Source organism: Globicephala melas, chromosome 19, assembly GCF_963455315.2.
Source record: "Globicephala melas chromosome 19, mGloMel1.2, whole genome shotgun sequence".
Classification (NCBI taxonomy): Eukaryota; Metazoa; Chordata; class Mammalia; order Artiodactyla; family Delphinidae; genus Globicephala; species Globicephala melas.
In genome coordinates this window covers 12,251,625-12,279,292 of record NC_083332.1, presented here as the reverse complement: position 1 = coordinate 12,279,292, position 27,668 = coordinate 12,251,625, and the positions used below count along the sequence as shown (strand labels likewise).

At 59.3% G+C, this 27,668-nt stretch overlaps 1 protein-coding gene across 4 annotated transcripts; it reads left to right on the top strand.

Moving 5' to 3' along the window:
• Nucleotides 1-1,131: 1,131 nt before the first annotated feature.
• On the top strand, nucleotides 1,132-27,668 carry LTBP4 (latent transforming growth factor beta binding protein 4). Of its 4 annotated transcripts, XM_030874220.3 has the most exons (33): nucleotides 1,132-1,295; nucleotides 3,117-3,175; nucleotides 3,308-3,446; nucleotides 3,940-4,049; nucleotides 8,858-9,049; nucleotides 9,211-9,458; nucleotides 9,535-9,637; nucleotides 10,002-10,076; nucleotides 10,166-10,288; nucleotides 10,858-11,022; nucleotides 11,855-12,004; nucleotides 12,103-12,234; nucleotides 12,840-12,971; nucleotides 13,056-13,181; nucleotides 13,951-14,076; nucleotides 14,578-14,820; nucleotides 15,298-15,423; nucleotides 15,512-15,631; nucleotides 16,370-16,498; nucleotides 16,721-16,846; nucleotides 17,138-17,260; nucleotides 17,474-17,605; nucleotides 18,657-18,788; nucleotides 18,868-18,993; nucleotides 20,373-20,519; nucleotides 21,811-22,074; nucleotides 22,364-22,435; nucleotides 22,715-22,843; nucleotides 23,051-23,197; nucleotides 24,164-24,316; nucleotides 25,292-25,672; nucleotides 26,068-26,220; nucleotides 27,266-27,668. In XM_030874220.3, the coding sequence occupies exons 1-33, from the start codon at nucleotides 1,147-1,149 to the stop codon at nucleotides 27,418-27,420; spliced, it is 4,887 nt and encodes a 1,628-aa protein (XP_030730080.2). In that variant the 5' UTR covers nucleotides 1,132-1,146; the 3' UTR covers nucleotides 27,421-27,668. The 4 variants fall into 4 exon arrangements, with proteins under 4 accessions (XP_030730080.2, XP_060145020.1, XP_030730082.2 ...); XM_060289037.2 differs by lacking the exon at nucleotides 18,868-18,993; XM_030874222.2 differs by lacking the exons at nucleotides 1,132-1,295; nucleotides 3,117-3,175; nucleotides 3,308-3,446; nucleotides 3,940-4,049 and adding an exon at nucleotides 5,230-5,500.

Genomic DNA, 27,668 nt, shown 5'->3' with positions numbered 1-27,668 from the left:
GGGTTGTGACCTGAAAGAGAAGGGGTCAACTAGGGGGCAGGCTGTGAAGCTCTGATGCCTTTGGGAGCAGAGAGGCGGGGCTTGTAATTCTGAGGAAAGAGGGTGGGGCCTTGAATTTATAATGAAAGGGCGGGGCTGGGCTTGAGACCCTCTGAGTTGGAAGGTTGTGAGCAGGGCTTGGAGCCTAGAACCCACTAAAGCGGGTGCGGGTGGGGACTAAGGCCACTTGTGGCTTGGGGCTCCTAATGGTAGAGGTCCCTAGAAAGAGAGGGGACTGGAATTCTTTAAGGAGAAAGTCTGCAATTCTGGGAGTGGGAGGGGTGCTCTTGGGAGTCTTTAAATATTCAGGCAGGGAGGGGGCTGTGGTACCCTCTAGGGGTGGCGGTGAAGAGGGGTGCAAATAGGAGAGCAGAGCCGGGAGCCCTGTGGGAGTGGAGTCTGTGGGTCAGGGGCGGAGCCTGGGTCCTCTGAGGGGCAGAGGCTACAGCCTTCTGAGGAACAAGCTATTGTTTGTTGAGCCTGGAACCCCTGAAACACAGGGCTTTGAGAAGGGGCAAATCCTTTGGGAAGGTCTAGAGTGGGCCTGAGATTCTCAGAGGGGCCGGGCCTGGAGCTCAGTGCAGGATTAGGATTGGCGTTCTGCCCCCAGAATCCCAAGTCTCTCACGTGAGAAGTAGGCACCTGTGGGGTCTTCCAGAATTTACGCCAGTCGAGGAGCAAATTCTGATGGACTTCTCCCAGGACTGTGAACCGAGGGATGAGGTCTTCCGGTGGGAATCTAGTTTAGGGGAATCTGCCCACCGCCTGCGCGTCGACTGGGAGGAGTCCCAGCAACTCCACACTTGAGGCCTCTCCTTTGTAACGGGGTTCACTGAGCCAGTACCCACGACAGCACTGAAAATTCCTGATCCCCGAGCCCCATGCCAGGCACCTGTCTATTTAACCCCTCCCCTCTCGCCTCCTGATTGGTCGCGCGGGCAGCGCCCCCTGGCGGAACCGGGCTCTGATTGGAGGGAAGTTCGCAGCCTGAGACTGGGACTGTGGAGAAAGTGAGTCGGCCTCGGGCGGGGGCGGGAGGCGGGGCCGCGCCAAGACTGACCCGCTGGACAGACTGGCCGCCTGGAGCGCGACTCCACGCCGGACACGATGCGGCTGCCTGGCCCCAGCGGCCGCCGCCCCCTCCTGCTGGTGCTGCTGCTGTCTCTCCTTGCAGCCGCCGCCTCCGCCGCCCACGCCGCCGGCCCCAGCCCCAGCCAGGCCGTCGAGGTTGCGGTAATCCCGGGCCGCCCGGCCGGGTAAGCCCCGCTGCGGCCCCCTCGTCCTTGTGCCGCCTCTACCCAATAAGTCTGGAGGTCTAGGAAGACCAGGACTTTCGGATTTAGGGGAATGTGAACCCACTGCTTCGTGATAAGGATGAAGAACCAGAGCTCTTGAATTTATTAGGGCCCTCTACTTTGTAGGGGTTGGAATCCGAAGTGTACTGAGATTTTGAGGGGAGGGATTCCCCTCCCGTGTGGTAGAGACGGATATGGCTCCAGGGAATTCTAGAGTTTATTTGGAGAAGGGTCCCAGTTTATACGGGGATGGGGCTTTGAGTTCTCCTAAGATGATAGATGGGTGGGGCCGAGCTGGGATGGGGTCCCCCAAACTAACTGGGTGCTTAAGGAGGAAGAGTGTGGGAGGTTATCAGGGCACTTTAAGGGGGAGTTGACATGTCCTGGTTTTCTGGGGGGCGGGGAGGCCTGAACTAATTAAGAGACCTTTTCCTAATGAATGAGGAAGACGTGGAGTTTGGGGTTGATGGTGGAGGGGCTTGTGGAAATTTGTGCGGAGATGGGGGGCCCTCAGATTTCATGAGGGTTGGGGGGGTGCTTTAGTTTCCTAGAATTAGCGGATTCCAGGCTTGAATGGGGTACCAGTGATTTCGCGGCAAGAAATCCAGAATTTCCTATAGATTTAGGGGGTTATAGCCACTCTTCCTGTCTACGGGTGACGAGATCGAAGGAAACAGTCTGCCCAGTACCCCCCCACCCCCACCCCCGCCCTGCGGCCCAGCGCTCCGTTACAAAGGCCCCGGGCTCAGCTCCCGCCTCCGTCTCTGCGAATGCGTTTAGTAACCCGAGCCGCGCCGGGGGCGGGGCTGGGAAGGGGTTAACCCGGAGAAAAGGCGGGAGGGATGACTGCAGGATCGGGGGTCCGGAAGGCTCCCACCCGGGCGGCCTCCTCCCCTACTGGGCCCCACACATCTAAAAAGAGTCCATACGCCCGACGTCCCCTTCGCAGCATCCCCCTGCTGCCCCTCTCTCCAGGCCGGCGCGCGCGGCCTCGTCCCTCGTCCCCCTTAGCCTGGGGATAATGGATTTGTCTGGGGGGCCCCTTGGTTGCGACGCACTTGCGCCCAAGCTGAGGGCTCCGCCAGCCAGAATCTGAGACCCTCCCGGCGCGGAGATTCCTCCAAGAACGACTCCTTCCTCCTGGTCAGGCGGGAAACTGAGACCCATAGACCAGGAGACTCTGGCTGCAGGACACACAACGTGGAAGGGCAGGAAGGGGCTAGAACTCAGGCCTCGGGATTCCCAGTACTGGGCTGTGGCTCCTGTATCCCCCTCCACCTCTGCACCCTGCTGGACCCATAGTCAAAGGAGGACCTCCCTCCCCAGCCGTTGAGGCCTGTGGAGTGGCGCCATCTGCCGGCCAATCGCGGGATGACGGCTGAGTCCAGGACAGGGAAGTGCGGGGAGGGCGGGGTTCTAGATTCCCAGATCGGGCTTGGAAGTGCGCTTAGAAATCCTCTTTAAGTCTTCTTCTTTTTTTAAAATAATTTTTAAAAGACTTTTAAATGTCTTTTCCAATAATACCTTACCTCAAACACTTCAGAAGAAAAATAAACGTGAGGTTGCTGTGACCTTTATCCCTGGAGAGCCTAAACCAGTTTGCCTCCTATTGTACAGATGGGGAAACTGAGGCATCGAGCACAGTGCCTCAGATTGGTCACACATCAATCTCGAGCGCCCTCAAACCTCATCTTGGCTTTCCCTCCCCTATCCCTCATTGCCTTCCTTTGGGGAGTTCTACAGTGCTAGGGGCCTGAGTGACTTCCATCCCTCTATCTATAGTGTTGCTGCTTGTCGCTGCTGCCCAGGCCGATCGCCCAGGAGGAGCCGCTGCTTCAGAGGTGGGTTCTTGTAGGCGAGGTATAGGTAGGAGGGGACAGGTGGTCCTCACCCCTCATCCCAGCTGCAGAGCTGGATGAAAGAGGAACTCAGTTGTGCCTCCTTTTCCACTTAGTCCCTGGCTGTCTCTGAAGCCTCCTGCAGGGTCCAGAGCTGCCGGCCCAAAAAGTGTGCAGGTCCTCAGTGGTGCCTGACTCCAGTGCCCCCAGAGCTGTCAAGCCCCAGCCTCAGCGTGAGGAAGAAACAGGTGTCCCTTAACTGGCAGCCACTGACGTGAGTGTGCAACCCGCCCCTTCTAGGTGCTCCCAACTCTGCCACCATTTCTGGCACATCTTTCTCTCTGCTCCCTGGGTCTCCTCTCCCTTGCTCTCTCTTTCTAGCAACTTGTGTCTCTGTTTCTGTTTCTCCTTTTCTCGCCAATCGCTGTCTCTGGGTCTTTCAGTTTCTGTCTCTCTGTCTCTGTCTCCATGTTCCTCTCTCTCTATTTGTTATTTCCGTCTGTCTCTTTCTCCCACAGTTACCTGTCTCTTTGCCTCTGTGTCTCTCTTCTCTCTCTCCCTTCCTCATCTCTGTTTCTCCCACTGACTTTGTTCCTTCCAAGCCTCCAACGAACGCTCAAGGCCTGGTCCCCATAAAGAGATGGGGGGAGGGTCGCAGAGCCTCCACTGGGAGACCTCCTGGTGTGGGAGGTCTCTTCCAGTCGCGGGGAGGGGGGGGGGTCAGCCAAACCGCGGTGACAGCTCCTTCTCTGCCCCATCCCACCCAGGCTGCAGGAAGCCCGAGCTCTGCTGAGGCGACGGCGGCCCCGCGGGCCGGGGGCCCGGGCATTGCTGAGAAGGAGGCCCCCACAGCGAGCCCCTGCCGGCCAGTCCCGGGGTAAGAACATCCGCCCTTCGTCCGCCGGGGGGCGGGGGGTTCCGGGCCAGATAAAGCCGTCTGGTTCCCACGGTCCAGCCGCCGCCTAGCCGCCCCCCATTGTAGCTCAGCACCCCTCCCCAGGACGCAGCCCCCTCTAGGGACCCCGGCGTCCGGCAGCGAGAGGTGAGTCCGGGACAGGACCAGACGCTGGCCAGAGGCGCTGACCCGCGGGGGTGGGGCCGGGAAACCAAGCGTCCGGGCTCCCCACTGCCGGCCGAAGAGGGGGGCGCTCTCCCGGCAGAGAAAGCGGCCGAACTTGCCCAGACAACAAAAGCGATTGTGCGGGTTGGCGCCTGCCTGGTTACCGAATGCCCAAAACTGCGGGGCGGCTAGGGGCCAAAGGCCTCCCACTACTTTCCCGACCGTCCTCCTGCCTTCCCGCTCCGGCTCTCGGCCCCGGGGCTAGCACACCCCCTAGTCTCAACCACCCTCAGAAGTCCCCCTCCTGCTGTGGCCTTCAGCCCAGATGTGTCCCCTCCTCCCTAAAGTCTTCCAGATGTGGGCCTCCGGCCAGATGTGAAGACCCCCGCCCACAGTTTCAATCCACCGTTTCCCCTAATCCATTCTGACTTCTACCAGGTGTGAGGGTCCTGGTTAGATGTGACTGCGTCCTCGAATGTGCCCCTCCAGCGTTCTGCCCACCATCTAAACCCCCAATTCCTTCATGTGCCCAGGTGCACCGACCCTTCTCTCCCCCAGCTGTGCCACCTGGCTGCCCAGATGTGCCATGACAGCCGCCTACCCAGATGAAGCTCCTTTCTCTGTGACTAAGAGAGACAGCCTTTAGCCTCCTCCCCAAATGCGGCCCCCACTACTCTTTCCTCTTTATGGATTCAGCCCTGTCTGGGGGGGGGAAACGGACCCGCCCCCACCTGTTCCCTTCCCCGTCGCTCCCCTGCGGGCCCCATTCACTTGTTGGTGCGAGGCGGGGGCAGAGGGGGCGCCCCCCTCTCCCCTGCGAGTCTAGCGCCCAGCCTGCGCGCCTCTGGCTGCGCGCCCGGCCCCACGCGCCCCCGCGCGGCCGCCGGGGAGGGAGTGGTGGGGAGGGGGGGGCCTGAGCGGGGGCGCGGCCGCCCTCCCCCGCGGGCGGGCGGGCGGGCGCGGCCGGGCCCCTCGGGCGGGCTGGGGCGGCGGCGCGGCGGAGCGCGGCGCTGCAGCCATGGCGGGCGGCGCGCGGCTGCTCTGGGTGTCGCTATTGGTGCTGCTGGCGCTGCTCCGGCCGCAGCCCGGGCTGGGTCGGCCCCGAGAGCGCCTCCGCGTGCGCTTCACCCCGGCCGTGTGCGGCCTGAGCTGCGTCCATGGGCCCACCGGCCCCCGCTGCACCCCGACCTGCGCGCCCCGCAACGCCACCAGCGTGGACAGCGGCGCGCCCGGCGGGGCGGCCCCGGGGGGCCCCGGCTTCCGCGCCTGTGAGTGCGGGGTGGTGGTCCCGAGGGAGGGCTTCCCCGGGTGGAGGAGGATTCCCGGGGATGGGGGAGACAGTCCCCAGGGCGCGGGAGTCCAGATTCCTTACTCAGTAGTGCCGGGGAATCCCTGGCTTATTTAAGGAAGAGAGCCTCAAATTCCTGGCTTTTGGGGTTGGGTCCTGAGGGTCTTGATTTCGCAAGCAATGAGGGTTCTCAGGGACCTGTGATGTCCCATATGAGGGGATTGGGGGCTGACTGCTGTGCCTTTGAGTCAAAGTGGGGAATACCAGAATTGAGGGGCTTGGGGTCTTGGGGGAAAGGGGTCCGAATTCTGTGACTGTGAGTAAGGGGTCCCCAGAGTCCAAGGGAGAAATCCAGGGCCATGGGGGGGTTTCCACTTTCTGCTTCTTTGGGTGGGACGGATTAGGAAAGTCTAGGATGGGAGTGCCTGTGAGGAGGGGGATTGGGGTGTGGAAAGTTGATCCTGAGAGCTGAGAGGGAAAGAGTTCGTAGAAGGAGGGTCTCTGCAGGACCCTGAGTTGCAAGGGTCGCACGTGGAAGAGCAATCCAGGCAGGAGGCCTAGTGGAAAAGGCGCCCCCTGGGGGCAGAGGGGACAGAAGGAGTGTGCGCACCAGGCTCCCCTAGAGATGGAGAGCCCTTGGTGGGGGGGGGGCACCTGTTGGCCCCAGGGTATGGTGGTGGGTGGGCTCTCAGGGTCTGGGCCTACCTGCCCCCAGCCCCAGAGGCCCTCTGGAGTGGGGAGTGGGGGCCCCTGGCGCCGGAGAACTCGCCCAGCCTGGCTCCCAGCCAACCCAGCCCTGGCCGGCGTGAGCTCATCTCCCGCCTGAGCCCCCACCCGCTGCCACTCCCTCTCTCCTCCCCTTCTTCCCTCCTTCCTTCACTCCCTCCCGGCCCAGCCTCAACGGGCCTGTGCCAGGAGCCTTGCCCAGGCGGGTGCCAAGCCCCTGGAGGCACAAGGAGGGGTCTGTGAAGGGGGCTGACCTTGGGAGGACCTGGATGTCCTCAGCCCCTCATCCCTCCAAGGGTGTGGGACATGGAGTTGCCTGTGCCCGTCTAGCGGCCCGCCCTGGGTGTGGAGGCCCTCAGGGTGCTGGGGGGGGGCCTACATTCAGGATGAGAGAAGACAGACAAGTGTCTTTGGAGGTTAGGCAATGCCCCCAGACTTAACTGGATTACCACCCGCAACGCCCCAACAGAGACCTTTCCTATTTTGGAATCTTGATTCCTAGTTAAGCCTCTCCTAGCCCTGCCACTTAATTAAGGACCCCTATTAGAGCACCCTGGAGTCCTGGCCTGACTCCTCTAACTAGGGGAGCCCAGAGTCTCTGCCCTCACGCCCTAAGCCCCTCTGCACCGCTATCAACAGACTCCGGAGACCAGCCCCTCCAGTGAAATTCCCTCACATTCTTCTGATGTAATCTCCCCAGACTGTGCCCCTCACCAGAGAACTCTAGTTTTGTCCCTCAGCTATTCCTCCCCACATCCAGGGGAAACCCCGGATTACAGATTCTATACAGTGATAACTCTGCTCCCTAGTCGAATTCTCTTCCCACAAAAGGTTCCTATTTCCTTCTATTTCCAAGTGATCCCCTATTCCTGTCTATCCAAGTCCTTCCCTTCCAGCTGACTCCCTCCCCAGGAACTTCTGATCCGTCTGTCTTCAGAGAAACCCAGAGTTGGTCTTGATCAGTGATCCTCCCAAGAGGACTACAGATACTGTGTTTCCCCCAAGCAGCCATTAATCAAAAAGACTTGGGTACCTAATCCCTTAGCTGAGAGGGGAGGGGGCATTCCACAGTATCTTACAGTCTTCCCAGACAATTGAGACTCTCTTGGGCTGGGGACTCCCAAGAATCCCACTTCTCCATCTAAACTTTGTTCTCAGCACCCTCAAATTGGCCATTCCCTAGAAGACACTAGAGTCCTGTTTTTAGGTAACTCTCCCCAAAAGGACTTAAGGGATTCCTTCTGTTGAAGGGTGCCACCGTTTCCTCTGGGATAGGCTCCCTTTCTGTTCCAGAAACCTCCAGTGGTCTTTGAACCCCCGAGTGCTGCCTTCTAACTGATCTCCTCCCAGGAGTGCAGTCTCTTTACCCTTATAAATTGAGGGGGCTCCCTCTATGCTTTCCTGTCTCCAGTGTGTGGCTCAGAATCCCAGACACGCCTTCCTGGACGGCCCCGGCCGCCTGCCCCCTTCCTGCCCTCCGCACAGCTGTCTCCAGCTGTTCTCGGCAGCCCCTGGGGAGAAAGGGAGGGGGTGCCCTCGCAAGATGCGTCCGGCCTTCTTTGGTTCAGCGGGCCCGGGGCTCCCCAAGGGTCTGGAATGAGGAGCCGCCGCCCTGCCCCCGCCGCACCCCTCTTTGTTTACCCCGCCGCACAGCTGGTAGTGCCCCGCCCAGAGGTGGCCTGAGGCCCAGCGAGGGCGCGCCTAGGGGAGAGCAGGCGCGTTCCCGCTGGCCCCCGCCCCGGGGCTACTGGAGGCGGGAAGTCAGAGCTAGAACTGGAGAGCCGGAGCCAAGGGGAGGTGGGAGGAGACAAAGCGCGGGGGGCGGGGGGTGGCTAGGACGTCCAGATAGCCGGGAGGTGGGGTGAGAGGAGCGTGAGCGAGTGAGCCAGGGCAAATTAACTTGAGGAAAGGAAGGTGGGTGGGGCTAAAGGCAGCAGGTTAGACGCCTTGATAGGCGGGGTTTACAATCCCTCGGGTAGAAGAAGGTGATGTGGGCAGGGTGCGTAGAAGGGGAGGGGGGGAAACCGCACAGCCTGTGGGCGGAGCTTGAACGTAGTGGATTCTGCCGGACGGGGTGTGAGCGTGCCTAGAATGGTAAGGAGACGGAGTTGCGAGCAAGGGGTAGTGCCAGGGAGTGGCAAAATGTGGGTTTGCTCAATGGAAGTGACCAGCGCTGGGTCTGAGGGGCTGAACAGTAAAAGATGGGCGGTGCTAAATGCGAAGGCACGAGCTAGAGTGGGCGGGGCTGAGCCTACGGGCGGGTACAACGCTGTCTGGGCGGGGCTGGTACGCCGTGGACTCGGCCAGAAAGTGGGACTCGAGAGGGAGGGCGGGGTGAAATGAAAGTGAAAAAGGAGCTGCAGGGCGTGGCGAGTGGACCCAGTGGGCGGAGCTATACCTTCAAGGGCTGTACGACTGGACCCAGCCTACGCAAGTGGCCAGGGTTAAGGGGGAGATGACTCAAGACAGCTCATGGCGGAGCGACTTTGAACTGAGTGATACCTTTGAGCGTGTAGTTACAACGTTAGGGACTGAGCTCGTTTGAGTGCGCTAGTCCCAGGGGCGATGCAAGGAGGGTTGCCGGCCCTGAGTGTCCTCGCTCTCCCCCTAGTCCTGTGTCCCTTGATCTGTCACAACGGAGGTGTGTGCGTGAAGCCTGACCGCTGCCTCTGTCCCCCGGACTTCGCTGGCAAGTTCTGCCAGTTGCACTCATCGGGCGCCCGACCCCCGGCCCCGGCCATGCCAGGCTTCACCCGCTCTGTGTACACCATGCCACTGGCCAACCACCGTGACGATGAGCATGGTGAGGAAAGTGCGGCCGGAGTCCCCTCCGCCCCCTCTGTCCACCACTTTGCCGTTCCTTTGACTCCCATCTTTCCTACCTTCTCTTAAGTACCCTTCTCCAGCGCGCCCTTTCCCCCATTCCTACTCCCACTTTGCCCCCCACCCCGTGCCTCTCTCCAGGCGTGGCGTCTATGGTGAGTGTCCACGTGGAGCACCCGCAGGAGGCGTCGGTGGTGGTGCACCAGGTGGAGCGTGTGTCCGGCCCTTGGGAGGAGTCGGACGCCGAGGCAGTGGCGCGGGCGGAGGCGGCGGCTCGGGCGGAGGCGGCAGCGCCCTACACGGTGCTGGCACAGAGCGCGCCGCGCGAGGACGGCTACTCGGACGCCTCGGGCTTCGGTTACTGCTTTCGGGAGCTGCGCGGAGGCGAAGTGAGAGGAGGCCGGTGGGGAGGGGCCCGGAGCGTGCCACCGCGCGGGGGCGCGCTCACCCTACACTTCCCCACAGTGTGCGTCCCCGCTGCCCGGGCTCCGGACGCAGGAAGTCTGCTGCAGAGGGGCCGGCTTGGCCTGGGGCGTTCACGACTGTCAGTCGTGCTCGGAGCTCCTGGGTAAGCCCCAGGATGTCCCCGAGGTGCTCGGAGCTGGGGAGGAGTGAGAACCCCGCTGCTTCCTGTTCTCTGCCCATAGATATACCCTTACACAAATTCTAGCCATGCCTACCCGTTGTGGGGATCATTTCCAGTCTAGACCTACCCATACCGTCTGGGACCACCCACCCCACTTTCTGACTTTGGCTACCCTGTTCTCACTCGGCCTTTGTGCCACAGGCCTACTCACGCAGATCGCCAACCTAAGGCTGACCTTGCACTCAAACCACACTCAACACCTTTTAGTTCCTCCCACCCCATTTTCGTCCCCGCCCACCCCATCTCGCTCCGCGCGCCCCGGCCCAACCCTCTCCTCTCTCTACAGGTAACTCCGACCAAGTGGGCGTCCCAGATGGACCGTGTCCAACTGGCTTTGAAAGGGTTAATGGGTCCTGCGAAGGTGAGCTGGGGCAGGCGTGGGAGGAGCTTGGGACGGGGCTGGCTGGGAGCTTGCCCCTGACGCCACTGGAACCACCCCTTCCCTCGCAGATGTGGATGAGTGCGAGACTGGCGGGCGCTGCCAGCACGGGGAGTGTGCGAACACGCATGGCGGATACACCTGCGTGTGCCCCGACGGCTTTCTGCTTGACTCGTCCCGCAGCAGCTGCATCTGTGAGTCACTGGGGCCTGAAGCTGGTCCCATGTCCAGCCTACCCTCATGCCAGAGGGTATGCCAGAGGGTATCCCTGGGTCTATCCCAGATCCCTGGGTCTAATTCCCTTAGACCACACTCCCCCCAGATGCTCCCAGACCCCAGGTTCACCCAGTCACTCCTAGATCCCCCTCAGAACGTCTCATCTCAGACTCTCATTCACCCTGACTCCCTGAACCTTCTTCAGCTCCTCTAAGAACCCCTCAAACCTTTTGGATTAGGATCCCCAGACTTTCATCAGCTCCTCTCAAGCCCCCAAATTTCCTCCTCTCTCTCTCGACCACCAGACCTTCTTCAGGTCCTGAGATGCTTCCCAGATTCTCTCACTCACCCCTCAGACTCTCCTCAAGCCCCAAACCATTTTCAGACCTCCCAGACCCCTCAGCTCTTCCTCAGACTCTCTCAGAGCTTTCCCAAAGGCCCCTCACACCCACCGAACCCTCCCTGGGACCATTCCTCTACCTCCCAGATCCCCTAGTCCCACTACACTCCCAACCCCGCCCTGAAGAATTTCCTCCCCCACCCCCAGCCCAACACGTGATCTCAGAGGCCAAGGGGCCCTGCTTCCGCGTGCTCCGCGACGGCGGCTGCTCGCTGCCCATTCTACGCAACATCACCAAACAGATCTGCTGCTGCAGCCGCGTAGGCAAAGCCTGGGGCCGGGGTTGCCAGCTCTGCCCACCCTTTGGCTCAGGTGAGCGCCTCCTGCCCGCCTTTCTCTAGACTTGACATAAACAGCCCCCATTCTAGGCTCCGCCCCCAGCGCCTCCAACCGGGTTGGGCCCTAGCCTTGGCCGCGCACCCGGCATCTGAGACAGCCTATCTTCAGACTGGACGCCACCCTGGCTTGCACATGACCTTGAAGTTAGGCTGTGTCTGCCGAGCGTCACCCCCAGCCTCGACCTCCCCTAGCCCTTGAGATAGGCTGCCTACCCAACCTTGTTCCCAGGCTCTGGCCACCTCCCCAGCTTCTGAGACACTGCCTTCAACCTAGGTTCCGCCTTGGGCCCCGCCCCAGACACGCCCCTCCCGGAGACACCTCCCAGGCAATCTTGCTTCTTCATAAAACCAGACCCCACAATGGACCTGACTGTTTCCTGGCCTTCAACCTCCCTGTAGACACCAAACCAGACCCTGCCCTCAACTCCGGTCCCTGCCATCATCCCAAAGAGGGAAAAGCATCCTTGGTCCCACCTTTAGCCTCTGAGATGTCCCATTCTTTGGCCACTGGGGCCTGAAGCTGCTCCCATGTCCACCCTACCCTCATGCCAGAACATCCCTGGGTCTAATTCCCTTAGACTACACTCCCCCCAGATGCTCTCAGACCCCAGGTCCCCCCAGTCATCTTAGACCCCATTTCAGCATACAACGCAAACCCCTAACACACTCCCAGGCTAAGCCCTACCCACGGTCAAGGCCAGACCCTAGGCGCCCCCCTTTTCTCTCTCCTTCACCCCCCTTCCCTCTCATTCCCCCCTACTCTCTTGCCCTCTCTCTGCCCATCTTCTTCCCTTTCCTGTGTCCAGAGGGTTTTCGGGAGATCTGCCCAGCTGGCCCTGGCTACCATTACTCGGCCTCTGACCTCCGCTACAACACCAGACCCCTGGGCCAGGAACCACCCCGAGTGTCCCTCAGCCAGCCCCGTGCCCCATCCTCCACCTCCCGGCCACGCACAGGTGAGCTGGTTTCTGGAGGAGGGAGTGTTGTCTCCAAGGGGAGATGAGTGGGGACACCCAAACCCAGGTCTCCACTGTTGACAGCCCTTCTTTACCAGGCTTTCTGCCCACTCACCGCCCAGAACCCCGGCCTGAGTCACGGCTAGAACCGAGGCCAGAGCCCCGTCCGGGCCCTGAGCTCCCCCTGCCCAGCATCCCTGCCTGGACTGGTCCGGAGATCCCTGAATCAGGTGCGGTAGAGGGAATCAGCGGCATTGATGGCGGTATTACAGGCAGGAGGTCGGGGTGGGGGTGGGGGGCTCCAAAGTGAAGATTCTACAGTAGAACAGATAAGGATGTGACAGCCAGAGGAGTTAAGGAATGGGTGGGGAAAGATAAAGGTTTGAAGGGTGGGGTGGTGGTTACATCAGGAGCTGGAGTCAGGCAAGCCTGGGTGCAAGTTCTCTGTCAATTGGGAAGGTCAATTTAACCTCCCTGAGGCTCAGTTTCTTCAGCAAGCTGCCTCTGAAGTATCTGGCACATAGTAAGTGCTCAGTTAACGTGAGACAAATAATTATTTTTCACGGAGGACACTAAGAACATATCTCAGGCAGAAGACTGGGGAGCAAGTTATTAAAAAATGAAGACTTTGGAGTGGCATTATGGGAGGATTCAGGCAGAGGATCTGATGAGAATGTCCCATGATAAAGGAGAGCGACATCAGAGGGGGAAGACTGGGCTTGAGGAGGGACATCCGGGAGGATGTTTTAGGCAGAGGATCTGAGGGAATTGTACTGGGATGAAAGGGACAGAAGATTGATAGACGGGGGAACCCTGGCTCACTGGACCCCCGCAGGTCCCTCTGCAGGCGAGTGTCAACGTAATCCCCAGGTCTGCGGCCCGGGACGCTGCATTCCCCGGCCCAGTGGCTACACCTGCGCGTGCGACTCCGGTTTCCGGCTCAGCCCGCAGGGCATGCGCTGCATTGGTGAGCCAGGCCGAGGGGGAGGACGGAGGCGGGGCGGGCGGCTCTACCCTGTCACCTCCTGACCAGAAACCTCCGTACCCTCAGACGTGGACGAATGTCGCCGCATTCCCACGCCTTGTGCTCCCGGGCGCTGCGAAAACACGCCAGGCAGCTTCCGTTGCGTGTGCGGGCCGGGCTTCCGAGCTGGCCCGCGGGGTGCGGAGTGTCTGGGTGAGAAATCCAGGCCCCGCCCCAGCTGGGGTCTCGCTCCAGCTCTCCCTCTGGAGCAGTTCCCGCCCTCGCACTTTTCCCCACGCCCCTTCAGCCCAACTACTGCCTTGGCCTGGCCCCTGGCCCCTGGCCCCGTCTCCAAACCAGCTCCTGCTCTCACTTCGGCCCTACCACTGCCTCTTTCCGGCCCGGCCGGCCCTTCCCGTCGGGGCCAGTCCCTGCCGTACTACTGTCCCGCCCCTCTCCTTGACTGGGTCCCGGCTCCGCCCCTCCCTTGGCCCCGCCCCTTCATTATTCCAGACTAGCTCCTGCCCTCTCCAAGGCCCCTCCCCTGTCCCACAACTGCTGCAACCTATCTACTCACCATGACTCCTGATTTTCCACCCTGCCACACCAGTGCCCCGTCCCCGAACCACCCCTTCCCCCGCTCCTGCCTTCCCTTTGTTCGGTCCCCAAAGCTGTTCTTCCCGCCCTTGCCCTCCCCAGGCCCTGCCCTCCCCAAATTGCCCCCCTCACGGTCCTCCTCTCTGCCTCTGCCCAAGCTGGGTCCCCAACTCTTGTCCTGTCCTCCCCGCTGAAGCTCCGCCTCAGCCTTAAACCGAGCCCCTCCGAGCCCCTCTACCGCCCCTGGCTCCTGCCTCGGCCTGGCCGTGGCCGAAGCTTGACTCCGCCCCTGCCTTCGCCGCCTCCCCGCCTCCCCAGGCCTTCTGGGGGAGGCGAGGAGGCGGAGTGTCTGCCTCAGTCCCAGCCACGCGGTTTGTGCCCGCAGACGTGGACGAGTGCCACCGCGTGCCGCCACCCTGTGACCGTGGGCGCTGCGAGAACACGCCAGGCAGCTTCCTGTGCGTGTGCCCCGCTGGGTACCAGGCTGCGCCCCACGGAGCCAGCTGCCAGGGTGAGGGATTGGGCATGTAGGGGGAAGGGTAGAGCGGCAGTGGTGAGGGATGGAGACACCGAGCAATGAGGCAGAGGGAGGCTCATTGATGGGAGAAAGAGGCCAGGCTCTGAGAACCAGACATGCAGCCTGTTGGGGATGGAGAGGCCAAGTGTTGGAAAACAGAAAGGCTGAGTCATGGAGGATGGAGAAGCAGAGGGATGGGGGATGAAGATGTCATTAATGGGGGAAGGGGTAGAGTTATGGAGGACAGAGTTTAAGGAGGCCCACTGATACGGACTAGAAAGACAGAGTTCTAGGAAGCAGACAAGCAGCTTAACAGGGACTGAGGAAGTAGAGGGATGGAGGATAGAGTTAGCATGATGACGGATAAGGTGGCAGAATGATGGAGGGTGGACGGTCAGAGCGATGGAGGTCAGGGAGGTAGAATAGAGCATGGGGGGGGGGGGGCGGGCAGAAGGGGCCTAGAGGAGGTATGACCTGGCCCCTTGCTCTGAGCAGATGTGGATGAATGCATCCAGAGCCCAGGCCTGTGCGGCCGAGGGCTCTGTGAGAACCTGCCCGGCTCTTTCCACTGTGTGTGCCCGGCTGGCTTCCGGGGCTCAGCGTGTGAAGAGGATGTGGATGAGTGTGCCCAGGAGCCACCACCCTGTGGGCCAGGCCGTTGTGACAACACAGCAGGCTCCTTTCACTGTGCCTGCCCTGCTGGCTTCCGCTCCCATGGGCCGGGGGCCCCCTGCCAAGGTGAGGGCACTGAGCCCAAAGCCACTTCACCTCCATCTGCTGTAGGGACTGGAGACAGGTTTGGGAGACAGAGAGGCAGAGTGATGAGGCTCAGTGAAGGAGGACAGGGACAGAGGCCTGGGGGTGTTGAGGGGCTGGGGAGGGGCTGGCTCCAGCATCTTCTCCCCTTTCTCCACATATGAGGGTGCTCTCCATTCCTCCTTGTTTTTTGGATGATACCCTCGTGCTTGTGGGAACCCTGAGGCAGGGACAACTCTGAGTCAGGGAAGGCAACACGCAGGAGGTGGTGCCTTAGCCGCATCCTGGCAGCTGGAGAGACCATTAATGGGGCAACAATAAAAGGGTCTGTCCTTCTGGGAGGAGGGAGCAGCCTGAACAAAGTCCAGGACGCTTCCTCCAGGGTAGAATGTTGGGGTGGGTGGTGATGGCAATGGGTCCAGGCCCCTTCCTCAGCCCCACTGGTCTCCTGTGCCCCAGATGTGGATGAGTGTGCCCGTAGCCCCCCGCCCTGCACCTATGGCCGGTGTGAGAACACAGAAGGCAGCTTCCAGTGCGTCTGCCCCACGGGCTTCCAACCCAGTGCTACCGGCTCTGAGTGCGAGGGTGAGGCCGGGGAGGGAGGGAGGAGTGTGGATGGGTGAGGGGGGCGTTGGGCCACTCCTCCAAAGCCACCCTCTCCTCTGCTCCCCAGATGTGGATGAGTGTGAGAAGCACCTGGCATGTCCTGGGCAGGAGTGTGTGAACTCACCTGGCTCCTTCCAGTGCAGGGCCTGTCCTGCTGGTCACCACCTGCACCATGGCCGATGTACTGGTGAGATCAGGCCCTGGGTGTGACCTTGAACCTGCATCATGCCTCCTGACCCAGATCATGACCCCTGACCTGGCCTACAACCTTCTAACCTGGATCTCAATCCCCTTACCTGGACCACAACCCCCAGAGCCTGACTGCAATTCTTGACCTAGACTATGAACCCCTGATCAGACTGCAGTTCCTGATTTGGGGACCACGACCCTTGGCCCTGAGTGTGACTTCTGACTCTGTGACCAGTGAACCCTCAACTTGACTGTGACATTTGACCTAAACATAACTACTGACCGCAACCCTGACTGCAGCCCGGGACTCTGTGTGATGCTTGATCCTGCCTCTTTCACTGCCCCCGCCCCTTCTCAGAGCACCTGCCCTGGGGCCTGATTGTGTTCAAGATCCTGGACCCTGACCCCTGACTAGAGACTCTGGCCCCTGACTCACCAGAATGCCATCTAATTATCCTATTTATAATACCTGACCCCCTTACCCTAATTAATGTCTGACCCCTGTCTCAGTCCAGAGTCCCTTCACCTGACCCCAGGATCCTGGCACAGGGAGTTCCCAGAAACCCAGACTCAAGGACCCCCAACCCCAGTCTCCCCTACCCACTTCTGCCATGGAGCCTTCACCTCATATCCAACCCCAAACACTTCCCATCACCTTCTTCAGACCCCTCTCCCCCAAGGGGATCCATCAGTGTGTTCCTAGACAGAACCCCTTCTGAAATCCCCATTCCCACAGATGTGGATGAATGCCGTTCGGGCGCCTCCTGCGGCCCCCATGGCCACTGCACTAACACTGAAGGCTCCTTCCGCTGCACCTGCGCGCCAGGCTACCGGGCACCACCTGGTCGGCCCGGGCCCTGCGCAGGTGGGCTTGGCGGGGAAAAGGTTGGACAGCCTGGGAGCGGGACTTGGCTTCCTTGGGTAAAGCCTGGTGGGGAGGTGGGAGCTGGACTAAGGGACTGCAGGTGGAATTTAGAAACCGGCCATCGGGGTGTGGCTTGGGGGACAGGGTTGCTCCTTTGTAGGCGGGGCTTGGGTCTCGGGGGCGGGTCTGGTAACCCCGCAGCCCTATCTCTGGGTACCCTAGACGTGAACGAGTGCCTGGAGGGCGACTTTTGCTTCCCCAACGGCGAGTGCCTCAACACCGACGGCTCCTTTGCCTGTACTTGTGCTCCCGGTTACCGGCCCGGACCTCGCGGAGCCTCTTGCCTCGGTCCGTACCCAGGCTGGGCCTGGATCGGGAAAGGGTGGGGAAAGGGAGGGGCGGACTTGGGGGACAAAAGGGGAAAGGGCGGAGTCTGGATAAGTTGGGCAGTGAATGGAAAGGATGGAGCCAAACCCGTCGGAGAGGTGGGGCTTGCAGGAAAGGGAGGAGCCTAAGGCAGGTGGGGAGGGCGTTAAGGTCTTGGAGCTGGAGGGGCGGGGAAAGGGCGGTGGAGGGGCGTGGCTTAGAATGTTAAGCAAAGAAGGAGATTCGCCTGCGGTTTCCGACACTGTCCCGCAGACGTGGACGAATGCAGCGAGGAGGACCTCTGCCAGAGCGGCATCTGTACCAACACCGACGGCTCTTTCGAGTGCGTCTGTCCTCCAGGACACCGCGCTGGCCCAGACCTCGCCTCCTGCCTCGGTGAGAGGCCTCGCCTCTGCCTGGTCCCTCTCCCCTCTGCCTCCTGGTCTCCCCCATTTGTCTCCCCCCTCTGCCTCTCCTCTGCTGCTTTCTCCCTTCCCCTTTCCTGCGACTCTCGCCTCCCTCTTCTGACTCTCCCCTCCTTGACTCCTCCACCTTTTTTCCTTTGCCTCCCTGCCTCTCCCATCTGACTGCCCTGCCTCCCCTCCTCAGACGTGGACGAATGTCGGGAGCGGGGCCCGGCCTTGTGCGGGTCCCAGCGTTGTGAGAATTCCCCCGGCTCCTACCGCTGTGTCCGCGACTGCGACCCTGGCTACCACGCAGGCCCTGAGGGCACCTGTGACGGTGAGACCACTGCCCCACCCCCACGAAGAGTGGCAGAAGCCGGCTCCAAGCCTCACGGATTTGGGGGGAGGGGAGGGAAAGGGCTCCCAACCATTGTACTTAACTCTCTCCTAATCGTGGTGGAAACAAGCCACCAGCGTGTCTTTATATTTTTTTGTAGAGGGGAGGCAGGAGGATAGGGGAAGACACTCCTGTCAGGAAACAGGCCAAGCCTCGCTTCCAGAAGCAGCCCAGATTTGGGGGCGGGGGGGGGGGATGGTGTGTGGGGGTCAGCATTTTGTGGAACAGATGAAATAACTGCGGACTGCCTTGGGCTCTTGGGTTGCCAGACCCCCGATTCGTGGAAACCTAGTTTCATGGGACCTCATTCATTAATTCCACAAGAATTCATTAAGCACCTCCTGTGTGCAACACTGGCAGTAGAACAGGCAATGAGTAAAACAGAATCCCTGTCCTCGTGGAGTTGACGTTCCAGGGGGAGAGACAGACAAGAAGTATGTAAATATGAACTCGATTCGTTCAGCACACAATTTGGGGGCACCTACTGTGTATCAGGCACTGTTCTACACCCTGGGGATACAATGAGGAGCAAGACAGGCACAATCCCTGCCGACGTGGAGTTTGCATTCTAGGGAGGTGACAGTCAGCATACCAATAACTACATGGATATAAGGAGTTTAAGAAGGAAAGTAAAGCAGGATAAATGGACAGAGATGACAGGGCAGTAGGGGTAGGGGTGCTAGGAGGGCTTGACCTAGACCCTTGAGTGAGCAAGGGAGGGAGCCATGCAGATAGCTGAGGGAAGAGTGTTCCTGACAGAGGGAACAGCAAGTGCAAAGGCCCTGAGGCGGGACCATGTTTAGGCTATTTGGAGAATAGTAACGAGGCCTTAAGAGGTATCAATGCTTGTTGATTTTTAGAAGCTCAGACTCCTAGAATACCAGATTCAGAGACTTCTCAGTCATGGGAACTGGAAGCAGCACCAGGAACCTGTGAATCCAGGCCTGTGACTCCCCTCTCCTTCCCCCATCCCCTCCCTACTCTTTTGCAGACGTGGATGAGTGCCAGGAATATGGCCCAGGGATTTGTGGAGCCCAGCGCTGTGAGAATACCCCTGGCTCCTACCGCTGCACACCGGCCTGTGACCCTGGCTACCAGCCCACGCCAGGGGGCGGATGCCAGGGTGGGTGTCCCTGGGGCAATGGGTGAGATGTGGAGGGGATAGAAGGTCCAGCAATGGCCTGACTGTCTGGTGGTTGCAGATGTGGACGAATGCCGGAACCGGTCCTTCTGCGGGGACCATGCCATGTGCCAGAACCTGCCTGGCTCCTTCCAGTGCCTCTGTGACCAGGGCTACGAGGGGGCGCGGGACGGGCGTCACTGCGTGGGTACGGGGCTCCAGGGGGTGGGCGGGGCCAGAGGGTGGGGAAGAGGTTGTCAGGCCCTGCTTCTCTCCATAGATCTGAATGCATGTAAACTTTAGGGGTATGGAATTTAGACCTTGGAATATAAGATCATCTTCATGTCACTCAGGAACCCCTATTTATCCAGATTTTATTTGGGGCGTGCTTTAAAAATGCATGCATAAAGTAGTCAAAGCGCACTATTTTTTTTTTTATTTTGGCCACACTGCGCGGCGTATGGGATCTTAGTTCCCGACCAGGGATCAAACCCGCGTCCCCTGCGGTGGAAGCGCAGAGTCTTAACCGCTGGACTGCCGGGGAAGTTCCAAGACTGCACTAATCTTAAGTGTACATAAACATCCTTTATTTTTTCCCCAACATTTTACGAGGAATCTTTTTTTTTTTTTTTTTTTTTTGCTGTGCCCCGCAACTTGTGGGATCTTAGTTCCCGACCAGGGACTGAACCCGGGCCACGGCAGTGAAAGCACTGTGGAAACCCCACCGACCGCCAGGGAAATCCCAAGGAAATTTTCTAAACATACAGAAAGTTAAAAGCCCTGTAGAATGAAACATCAGCATACCCATGATCTATATTCTATTCTTATCACTTGGTTATGCTTGTTTCCTCACACATCTTTCCATGAATCCACAACATTTTTTGGATAGAATTTTAAAATTAAATGGCAAACTTCGATATACTTCCCCCTAAATTCTTCTGTGCATAATGCATGTCATTAACCAGAGTTCAATTTGCGTTTACAGATATTTTTATTTGAGGTTCAATTTACACACAGTGCAATGCATGAGTCTCAATTATACGTTCACTTAGTTTTGACAAATGCAAACACAACAGGCTTCATTTGTTTAAAGGGCATTAAACTGAAGTCCTGGGAAATATCTGAACTTGAGGCATACGTGGATCCAGGAACTGTAACAAGGCTAGCTGTTCTCCCAGCTCTGCTATCCTCTAATGCATTTATTTCCAGGCAGAGTCTCTTTTCACAATGACAAAAGCGGCCCTAGCACCTCTGGTTGACATCCTTAGCTTGACATCCCTGGCTACAGAGGGAGGCTCTTTCTCCATATTTCTAGAACGAGTCCCAGGACTGGCTTTGATTGGCCCAGCTTGGTCACTGCCTGTCTCTGAATCAGAGAAATGCAGCAATCTTCTTGGCCTGCTCAAAACATAGGTTGGAGGAGCAGAGGGCTCCCAAGGGAAATTCAGGGTTTGTCACCAAAAGATAAGCAGATGATGGGATCTGGGCCATTAAATACTCATACTCAAAGCCCAGACTTTTAGACTTATGGAATTCCAGAAGTTTACAACCATTGACTCCCTCTTCCCTGTTGTCTCCTGTTCACAGATGTGAATGAATGTGAAACGCTGCAGGGTGTGTGTGGAGCTGCCCTGTGTGAGAATGTGGAAGGCTCCTTCCTCTGTGTCTGCCCCAACAGCCCTGAGGAGTTTGACCCCATGACTGGGCGCTGTGTTCCCCCTCGGACGTCTGCTGGTGAGACTGAGATCAATGTCTACTTATCTGACGGCTGCCGGCCCCGCAGAAGAATAATGGGATCTAACCATTCCTGATGTGGACAGCTGCCGTCAGTTAGATGCTGTTGTTTTAAACAACAAAAGCCTGCAGAACACATGAGTTAACCTGGGTGTGGGACTCAGTGTCAGGAGAAGTAGATCCTGGTTCTGACTTTACCAGATTCCTTCATTCAACAGACGTTCACTGAGTTTAGGCCCTTTTCTGGGCCCTGAGGACACAGTAGTGACCAGGAGAGACCACCCTGTCTTCCAGGGCCTCCCAATCCAGTGGGGGCAGATAGCAATATAACCTGATGGTAACAACCCAGAGGAATCAGGACTGGGACGGACGAGGCACAGGCCAGAGCAAACAAGCCTATGACGGGAAAGGCTAGGGCGTGGTGGGAATCCAGAGGAGGTGCCTCCCCAGCCTTGAAGGAGAGTTAGGGAGGGCTTCCTGTAGGAGGGGATGTCTGAACTGAGAGTAGTAGGATGAGTAGAAAGAAGCCAAGCGAAGTGGATGAGGGAGGGCATTCTGGGCAGAGGATACAGCAAGGGCAAAGGCCTGGCAAGGCAAGAGAGGACCTGACATGTTTGAGGGACTGCAATAAGTTCAGGGTGACATGCTCTACAGAGCAAGGGAAGGGGTGGGGAGAAGCGAGCCTGCAGAAGGAGTCAGGCGCCAGGCCACACTGACTTATTACCGCGGTCAGGAGGTTGGACTCTTCTTGAGGGCACTCTGGCACCGTGGAAAGGTTTTGAGCGGGAGAGGGGTATGACCAGATTTTGGAACTTCCTCTGGCTGCCATGTGAAGGTGGATTGGAGTGGGGCTGGGACCTGAGCAGAGAGGACAGGGCTGGACCAAGGCGAGGGCTATGGGAGGGGAGGAGAGGGCCGGTGGGAGAGGGGCTCAAGAGGCCAAAGTGGATGGGCCGTGGGGCTGCCTGGGTCAGGGAGAGGTGTCCAGGCCTAGGTCTAGATTTGGGTATGAAGATTCTGAGACCAGATTGGGACACGTTGGATGTGAGGCCCCAGGGAGGCCTCCGGGAGGCCAGGGAAATCCCCTCTTCTCCTACCTGAACTGGATGATGGGCTGGATGCTTGGGAGAGTGAGATGGGGAGGCAAGAGGTACAGAAATAAGAGGAGGTGAGAATGGGAGAGAGATGATGACAGATGCTGAGAGGTGTGGAGCGGTTCTGCCACATGGGGGCCTCAGTTTCTCCATCCATAACATAGGAGCTGGAGGCTCAGCCCACACTGTCTCCTCAGGCACGTTCCCGGGCCCGCAGCCCCACGTACCCGCCAGCCCCAGTCTGCCAGCCAGGCTCCCACCACCCCCGTCCCGCCGGCCCAGCCCACCTAGGCAGGGCTCTGTGGGCAGCGGGCGCCGGGAGTGCTACTTCGACACGGCGGCTCCGGATGCATGTGACAACATCCTGGCTCGGAACGTGACGTGGCAGGAGTGCTGCTGCACTGTGGGTGAGGGCTGGGGCAGCGGCTGCCGCATCCAGCAGTGCCCAAGCACCGAGACAGGTGGGCATGGGCCGCTGGGTGGACACAGGGCGGAGGTTTGGGTAGCAATAGGTGGACGTGGGACTGGGACAAAGGGACACATTTGGACAAGGGACTGAGGTGCTGGTGTTGCACGGGCAAGAGTGAGCTGCCAGCCAGGTGGGCGCGAGTCTGAGAGGTGGATACAAACAGGCACAGGGGCTGTAGACTTGGGCAGTGAAGGGTGGGCACTGAGGCAAGTGGGCACAGGCAGGCCCAAGCCGGGGGCTGGGGCACGGGTGTCTGGGCTCAGCCTTGTCTCTGTGTGCAGCTGAATACCAGTCATTGTGCCCCCACGGCCGGGGCTACCTGGCGCCCAGCGGAGACCCGAGCCTTCGGAGAGGTAAGGCCCGCCCACCCTCAGCCCCCAGGCCCAGCTCTGTCTCACCCTATCTCGGTTTTCTTTATCTCTGTCTCTCCCCCTCCCACCATTATCTTCTGTATCTCTCCCTCTGGGTTTCTCTTGCCATCTCTGTCTTTCTCTTCCCTGATCATGCCCCGCAGCTTCCCCCCCGCCCCCCCCCCCCGCCATCCAGCCTACCCCACATCCTGGCCTTCCTCCCCCTCTCCCCACCCCCGTCTCTCTTGATGGGGGGTGTGCCTCTGACCATCCTTCCCGCAGACGTGGACGAGTGCCAGCTCTTCCGAGACCAGGTGTGCAAGAGTGGCGTGTGCGTGAACACGGCCCCAGGCTACTCATGTTATTGCAGCAATGGCTACTACTATCACGCCCAGCGCCTGGAGTGCATCGGTAGGAACCCCACCTCCACCGGCACTCACACCCTCGCCTGGGACTCTCCCCAATCCTTGGCCACTCCAGCTCCTCTCTGGAATGTGGCCACCACCAGCAGGAAGTCCCTCCTGGAGTCTAGACTCCATCTATTCCGCCGTCAATGCACCGGGGAAATGGGAAAGGGGAGAGGGCTGCTTCTTGATCACTTCCTCCATGCCTCCCTAGATAACGACGAATGCGCAGACGAGGAGCCAGCCTGTGAGGGCGGCCGCTGCGTCAATACCATAGGCTCTTATCATTGCACGTGCGAGCCCCCACTTGTGCTGGACGGCTCGGGGCGCCGCTGCGTCTCCAACGAGAGCCAGAGCCTCGGTAACCCCTCCCCCGCCCCGCCCCGCCGGTTAGCCCCGCCCCGGTCTCGCCCAAGCAGTCCAGCCCCTCATTACCCCAGCTCAGCCTCCCGCCCTCACCCGGGCCACGCCCCCTCACGCCCCATTTAGCTTCTGGTCTCGGTGTTTGACTCTCGGAACAAGAGGCCAGCGGGCCTGGTTAAAGGCGAAGGTTGTAGAGGAGCCTCCCTGCCACTTACTGGCCCTGTGTACACGTGCACGTTCCTTATCGCCTCTTGGACCCCAGCTTCCTTTCTGCACATTGGGTGGGTGGATTGGCAATAGCCCCTACTTTATAGGGGGCTCTGAGGAATTTTATTTTTAAGAACAGAATGGGACCTGGTCTTACTAAGTGCTAAAAGTGTGCTTTCTATTATTTCCCTGTGGGTCTCTGTCTCTTTGCACCCCTCTGTGGGTTTCAGTCTTTAGGCCTTTCTCTGAATTTCTGACACTCTCTGCCTCTGTCTTTGCTTTTAGGTCTGTTTCTCTCTGCATCTTTGCTTTCCCGTGTTTCTTTGAGTCTCTGACTCTTTCGATGTGTTTGTGTTTATTTCTTTGGGTCCTCTCTCTCTTTTTGCCCACTGACCCAAAGTCTCTTCTCCTCCCAATTCCTTTTCCTACAACGTCCTCCCACATCCTGAGACTTTATTCAACAATGCTCAGAGAGGGAAAGCAACTGCCCTGGGGTCACAGAGCCCTGCAGCGGCCAGTCTTGGATAGCATCCTCCTCTCAGACCCTATCGCCCTCCTATACGATAGCCTTGTGCCAGACCGAGCCCCGTACTCATCTGGAGCTACCTCAGAGGACTTCTGGGAGTCAGATCACAGCTGCTGAGACGGATGTGGTGACAGGCAGAGGATGGCTGGGCTGCTCCAGTAGGGAGGAGATCGAGCATTTGGGAGGGCTTGAGTGTCTTCCCGCCGTGATGCATGCTGTCTCTGCCCTCAGACGACAATCTGGGAGTGTGCTGGCAGGAAGTGGGGGCTGACCTCGTGTGCAGTCGCCCTCGGCTGGATCGCCAGGCCACCTACACAGAGTGCTGCTGCCTCTACGGCGAGGCCTGGGGCATGGACTGTGCCCTCTGCCCAGCACAGGACTCAGGTACTGCCACCTGCCTGGGCCACACTCCGAGACTCTGCCCCTCAGGCTCCATCCAAATCCAGGTCCTCAGACTCCTAGTCGTAGACCCCAAGGTCTCCCAAAACTTGGTCCCTCAGACCCCTATGTCCCAGTGCTTTCCTAAATCTTAGACCCCAAGTCATAACCCAAAGACCTCCAAGCCTCAACCACAGAAACCCCATGGCCTGACTCAGCAGGTCTCATAGTTCCAGTCCCAAAAGCCCAAAAGGTCCTAAGGTCTGATCTCTCAGACCTTCAACTCCTGGCCTCTAGAAGCCCAAGACAGCCCATGAGACCCCTCCCCCAAATCCTGGACCTTTAGACCTCCAATACCAGTTGCTCAGATCCTGCCATCCTGGCTCACAGACTCTGGTCATAGCTCGCAAACCTCCAAGTCCCAGTGGCTTGGATACCCACATCCAGGTGCCTAAGAAGCCAACACACAGCTCCAGAGATCTCCATGTCTTGGCTCTAAAAAGCCCTGAGTCTCCCAATTCTCAGCCCTTGGGAAACCAGTGCCAATCCTAGGCCCTTGCTCCTCTGACTTCCAGGTCCCATGCTTCAGATCCCCTCCCATGCATCCTGACCCGTCAGGCCCCTGGTACTTCCCAGTCCTGGTCCCTAAAACACCTCCATCCCATTTTTGTAGGCCCCTAGCCCCAGGTCTCATGGGCCCCCAAATTCCAGCACGTGGACCCTGATTTCTAGCTGCAGTCCTCAGTACTCCTGATCCCAGTGCCTTGGAATCCCCGTCTCAGTCCTCAGACCTTCAATCCTGGCTCCAGAACCCCTGACCCCAAGCCTGCAATCCCAGTCTCCTCCTTTGAAGCCCCTCTAATGCCTCAGCCCACGGCCCTCCCCACCCTCTCCTTCAGGCTTCTCTTCCCCGAGGGGGGACGTGAATGATGGGTGCCGAGGAAGCAAGGGCTGATTGTTAGGCTTGGCTCCTGTTCGCAGATGACTTTGAGGCCCTGTGCAATGTGCTGCGCCCCCCCTCATATGGACCCCCGCGGCCAGGTGGCTTTGGACTCCCCTACGAGTATGGCCCAGACCTAGGTTCACCTTACCAGGGCCTTCCGTACGGGCCTGAGTTGTACCTGCCACCCGTCCTACCCTATGACCCCTACCCACCGCCACCTGGGCCCTTCGCGCGCCGGGAGGCCCCCTACGGGACGCCACCCTTCGACATGCCCGACTTCGAGGACGATGGTGGCCCCTACGGTGAATCCGAGGCTCCTGCAGCTGCCGGCCCGGGCTCCCGCTGGCGCTATCGGTCCCGCGACACCCGTGGCTCCGTCCCAGAGCCTGAGGAGTCGCCTGAAGGTGGAAGCTATGCTGGTGAGTACTGCGGCCCGAGTGATGGGACAAAGATGAGAAGCCAGGTGTGCAGAGAGGTGGAGATGGGGAAGGGAGGAAAGGAGGGGGAGGAGGAGAGACAGAGACAGAAATGAAGAGAAGCCGCGGGAGAGACAGGCTCAGAGAGATGGGAAAACGGAGATATTGTTGGAGAGAGCGACAGAGAGCAGGGATGAAGAGGCACAGAGACATCCCTGTAGACCTACCTAGAAAGCGATGAGGACAGAAGGAAAGCTAGAGGGAGCAGAGTGACGTAAACATCCTGGCCTCACAGCGCCCCCCAGAGTCCTGGAGCGGGATGGGCAGTTTTAGAAGGGAACCCACCGAACCTGGGGCGCGGCCCCACCCGAACCCCGGAGTCCCCGCACTCTCCGCAGGCGCCCAGGCTGGGCCCTACGAAGGGCTGGAGGCGGAGGAGTGCGGGATCCTGGACGGCTGCGCCCACGGCCGATGTGTGCGTGTCCCCGAGGGCTTCACCTGCGACTGCTTCGACGGCTACCGCCTGGACATGACCCGCATGGCCTGCGTCGGTGAGGGGTGGGCCGGGGCCAGCATGGAGGTGGGGTACAAGAGAGGGTGGAAGCCTTTACTAAGGGTAGGTAATCAGGGACGTCAAGGAGACCGGCCAGCCCCGGTGGCGAGCAGAAAGTAATTTTTGCTCAGGGATGGGGCTTGCCTGAAGGACAGGTCAGGCTGGGAGGAAAGTGGAGCTCGACCACAGCACTGGGGCTGAGCGTGAAGCAGGATGGAAGGATAGGATCCTGCAGGCGTGATTTCTAAGAACTCCCAGGGCTACCTCGGGCAGTTTGCTTCACCTCTTTGAAGAGCTTTCAGTCTTCCCATCGAATAGGAATTATGGCTGCCTAGTTCAGACAGTGGTAAAGCAGAGTGGTTACAATCAGGGGCTCTGGGGGAGCTGGACAGACCTCAGGCTCAGTCCAGCAGCTTGCTGTGTGACCCCGGACAGGTCACTGTCCCTCGCTCAGTTTTTCTTACCTGAAAAACGAGTATAGTCGTAGAACCCATTTCACAGAGTCGTGAACATCGATTTACAATGACAGTGAGGCCTATGTGTAAAGCTCAGAGAAGAGAACTGAGTTCCTCAAAGTCTCACAGCCAAGAAATGGCAGGGGGCTGGGCACTCGGGGTCTTTGTGAGCTGGCCTGCGAACCCCCTGGGAAGAGTGTGGGCTTTTAGTGTGACATGGGGTAAGGGGCTTCCTCACGCTAGGCCTCAGTTTGCACAGTACCTACCTCACAGGGTTATTGAGAGGATAAAGTTAATACATGTAATATACTTAAAACAATGTCCGGCACAGAGTAAGCACTTATTGTTGTTGATATCATCATTAGTATTGTTTTTCTAACAAAAACATAGTGTCCTAGGGGCTACCACACTCATCTCACAGAACACAAAGCTGAGGCACAGAGAGGTTAAGTTACCTGCCCAGGCTCACACAGCCAACAGGTGGTAGTGGCTGGATTCCACTCTGCACCAGGAGCCTCAGGGGCCAGGGACGTGGGCTCCTGGGTCCCCACCTCTGAACAGCGCTCCTGGTATGCCCCCCCTCCTCAGACATCAACGAGTGTGACGAGGCCGAGGCGGCCGCCCAGCTCTGCGTCAACGCGCGCTGCGTCAACACGGATGGCTCGTTCCGCTGCATCTGCCGCCCAGGATTCGCACCCTCGCACGAGCCGCACCACTGCACGCCCGCCAGGCCCCGGGCCTGAGTCCCAGCAGCCCTGGACCGCCCACTCCGCGCCTGCGCACGCGGAGTCCTTGCTGCACACACCGTCCCTCCTGCTTTCGCGCATGCGCACAGGGATGCTGGACCCGGAGGAGAGGATGGTAGATGGGACAGACGGGGAGGAAGAGTACCCTTCCTACAGACGCCGCGGGCCCGGGCTTAGCCCATGGTCCCCTTCATATTCCCACTCCTTTTTATAAAAATGTTCAATTAAAAAACACCTATTTTGTA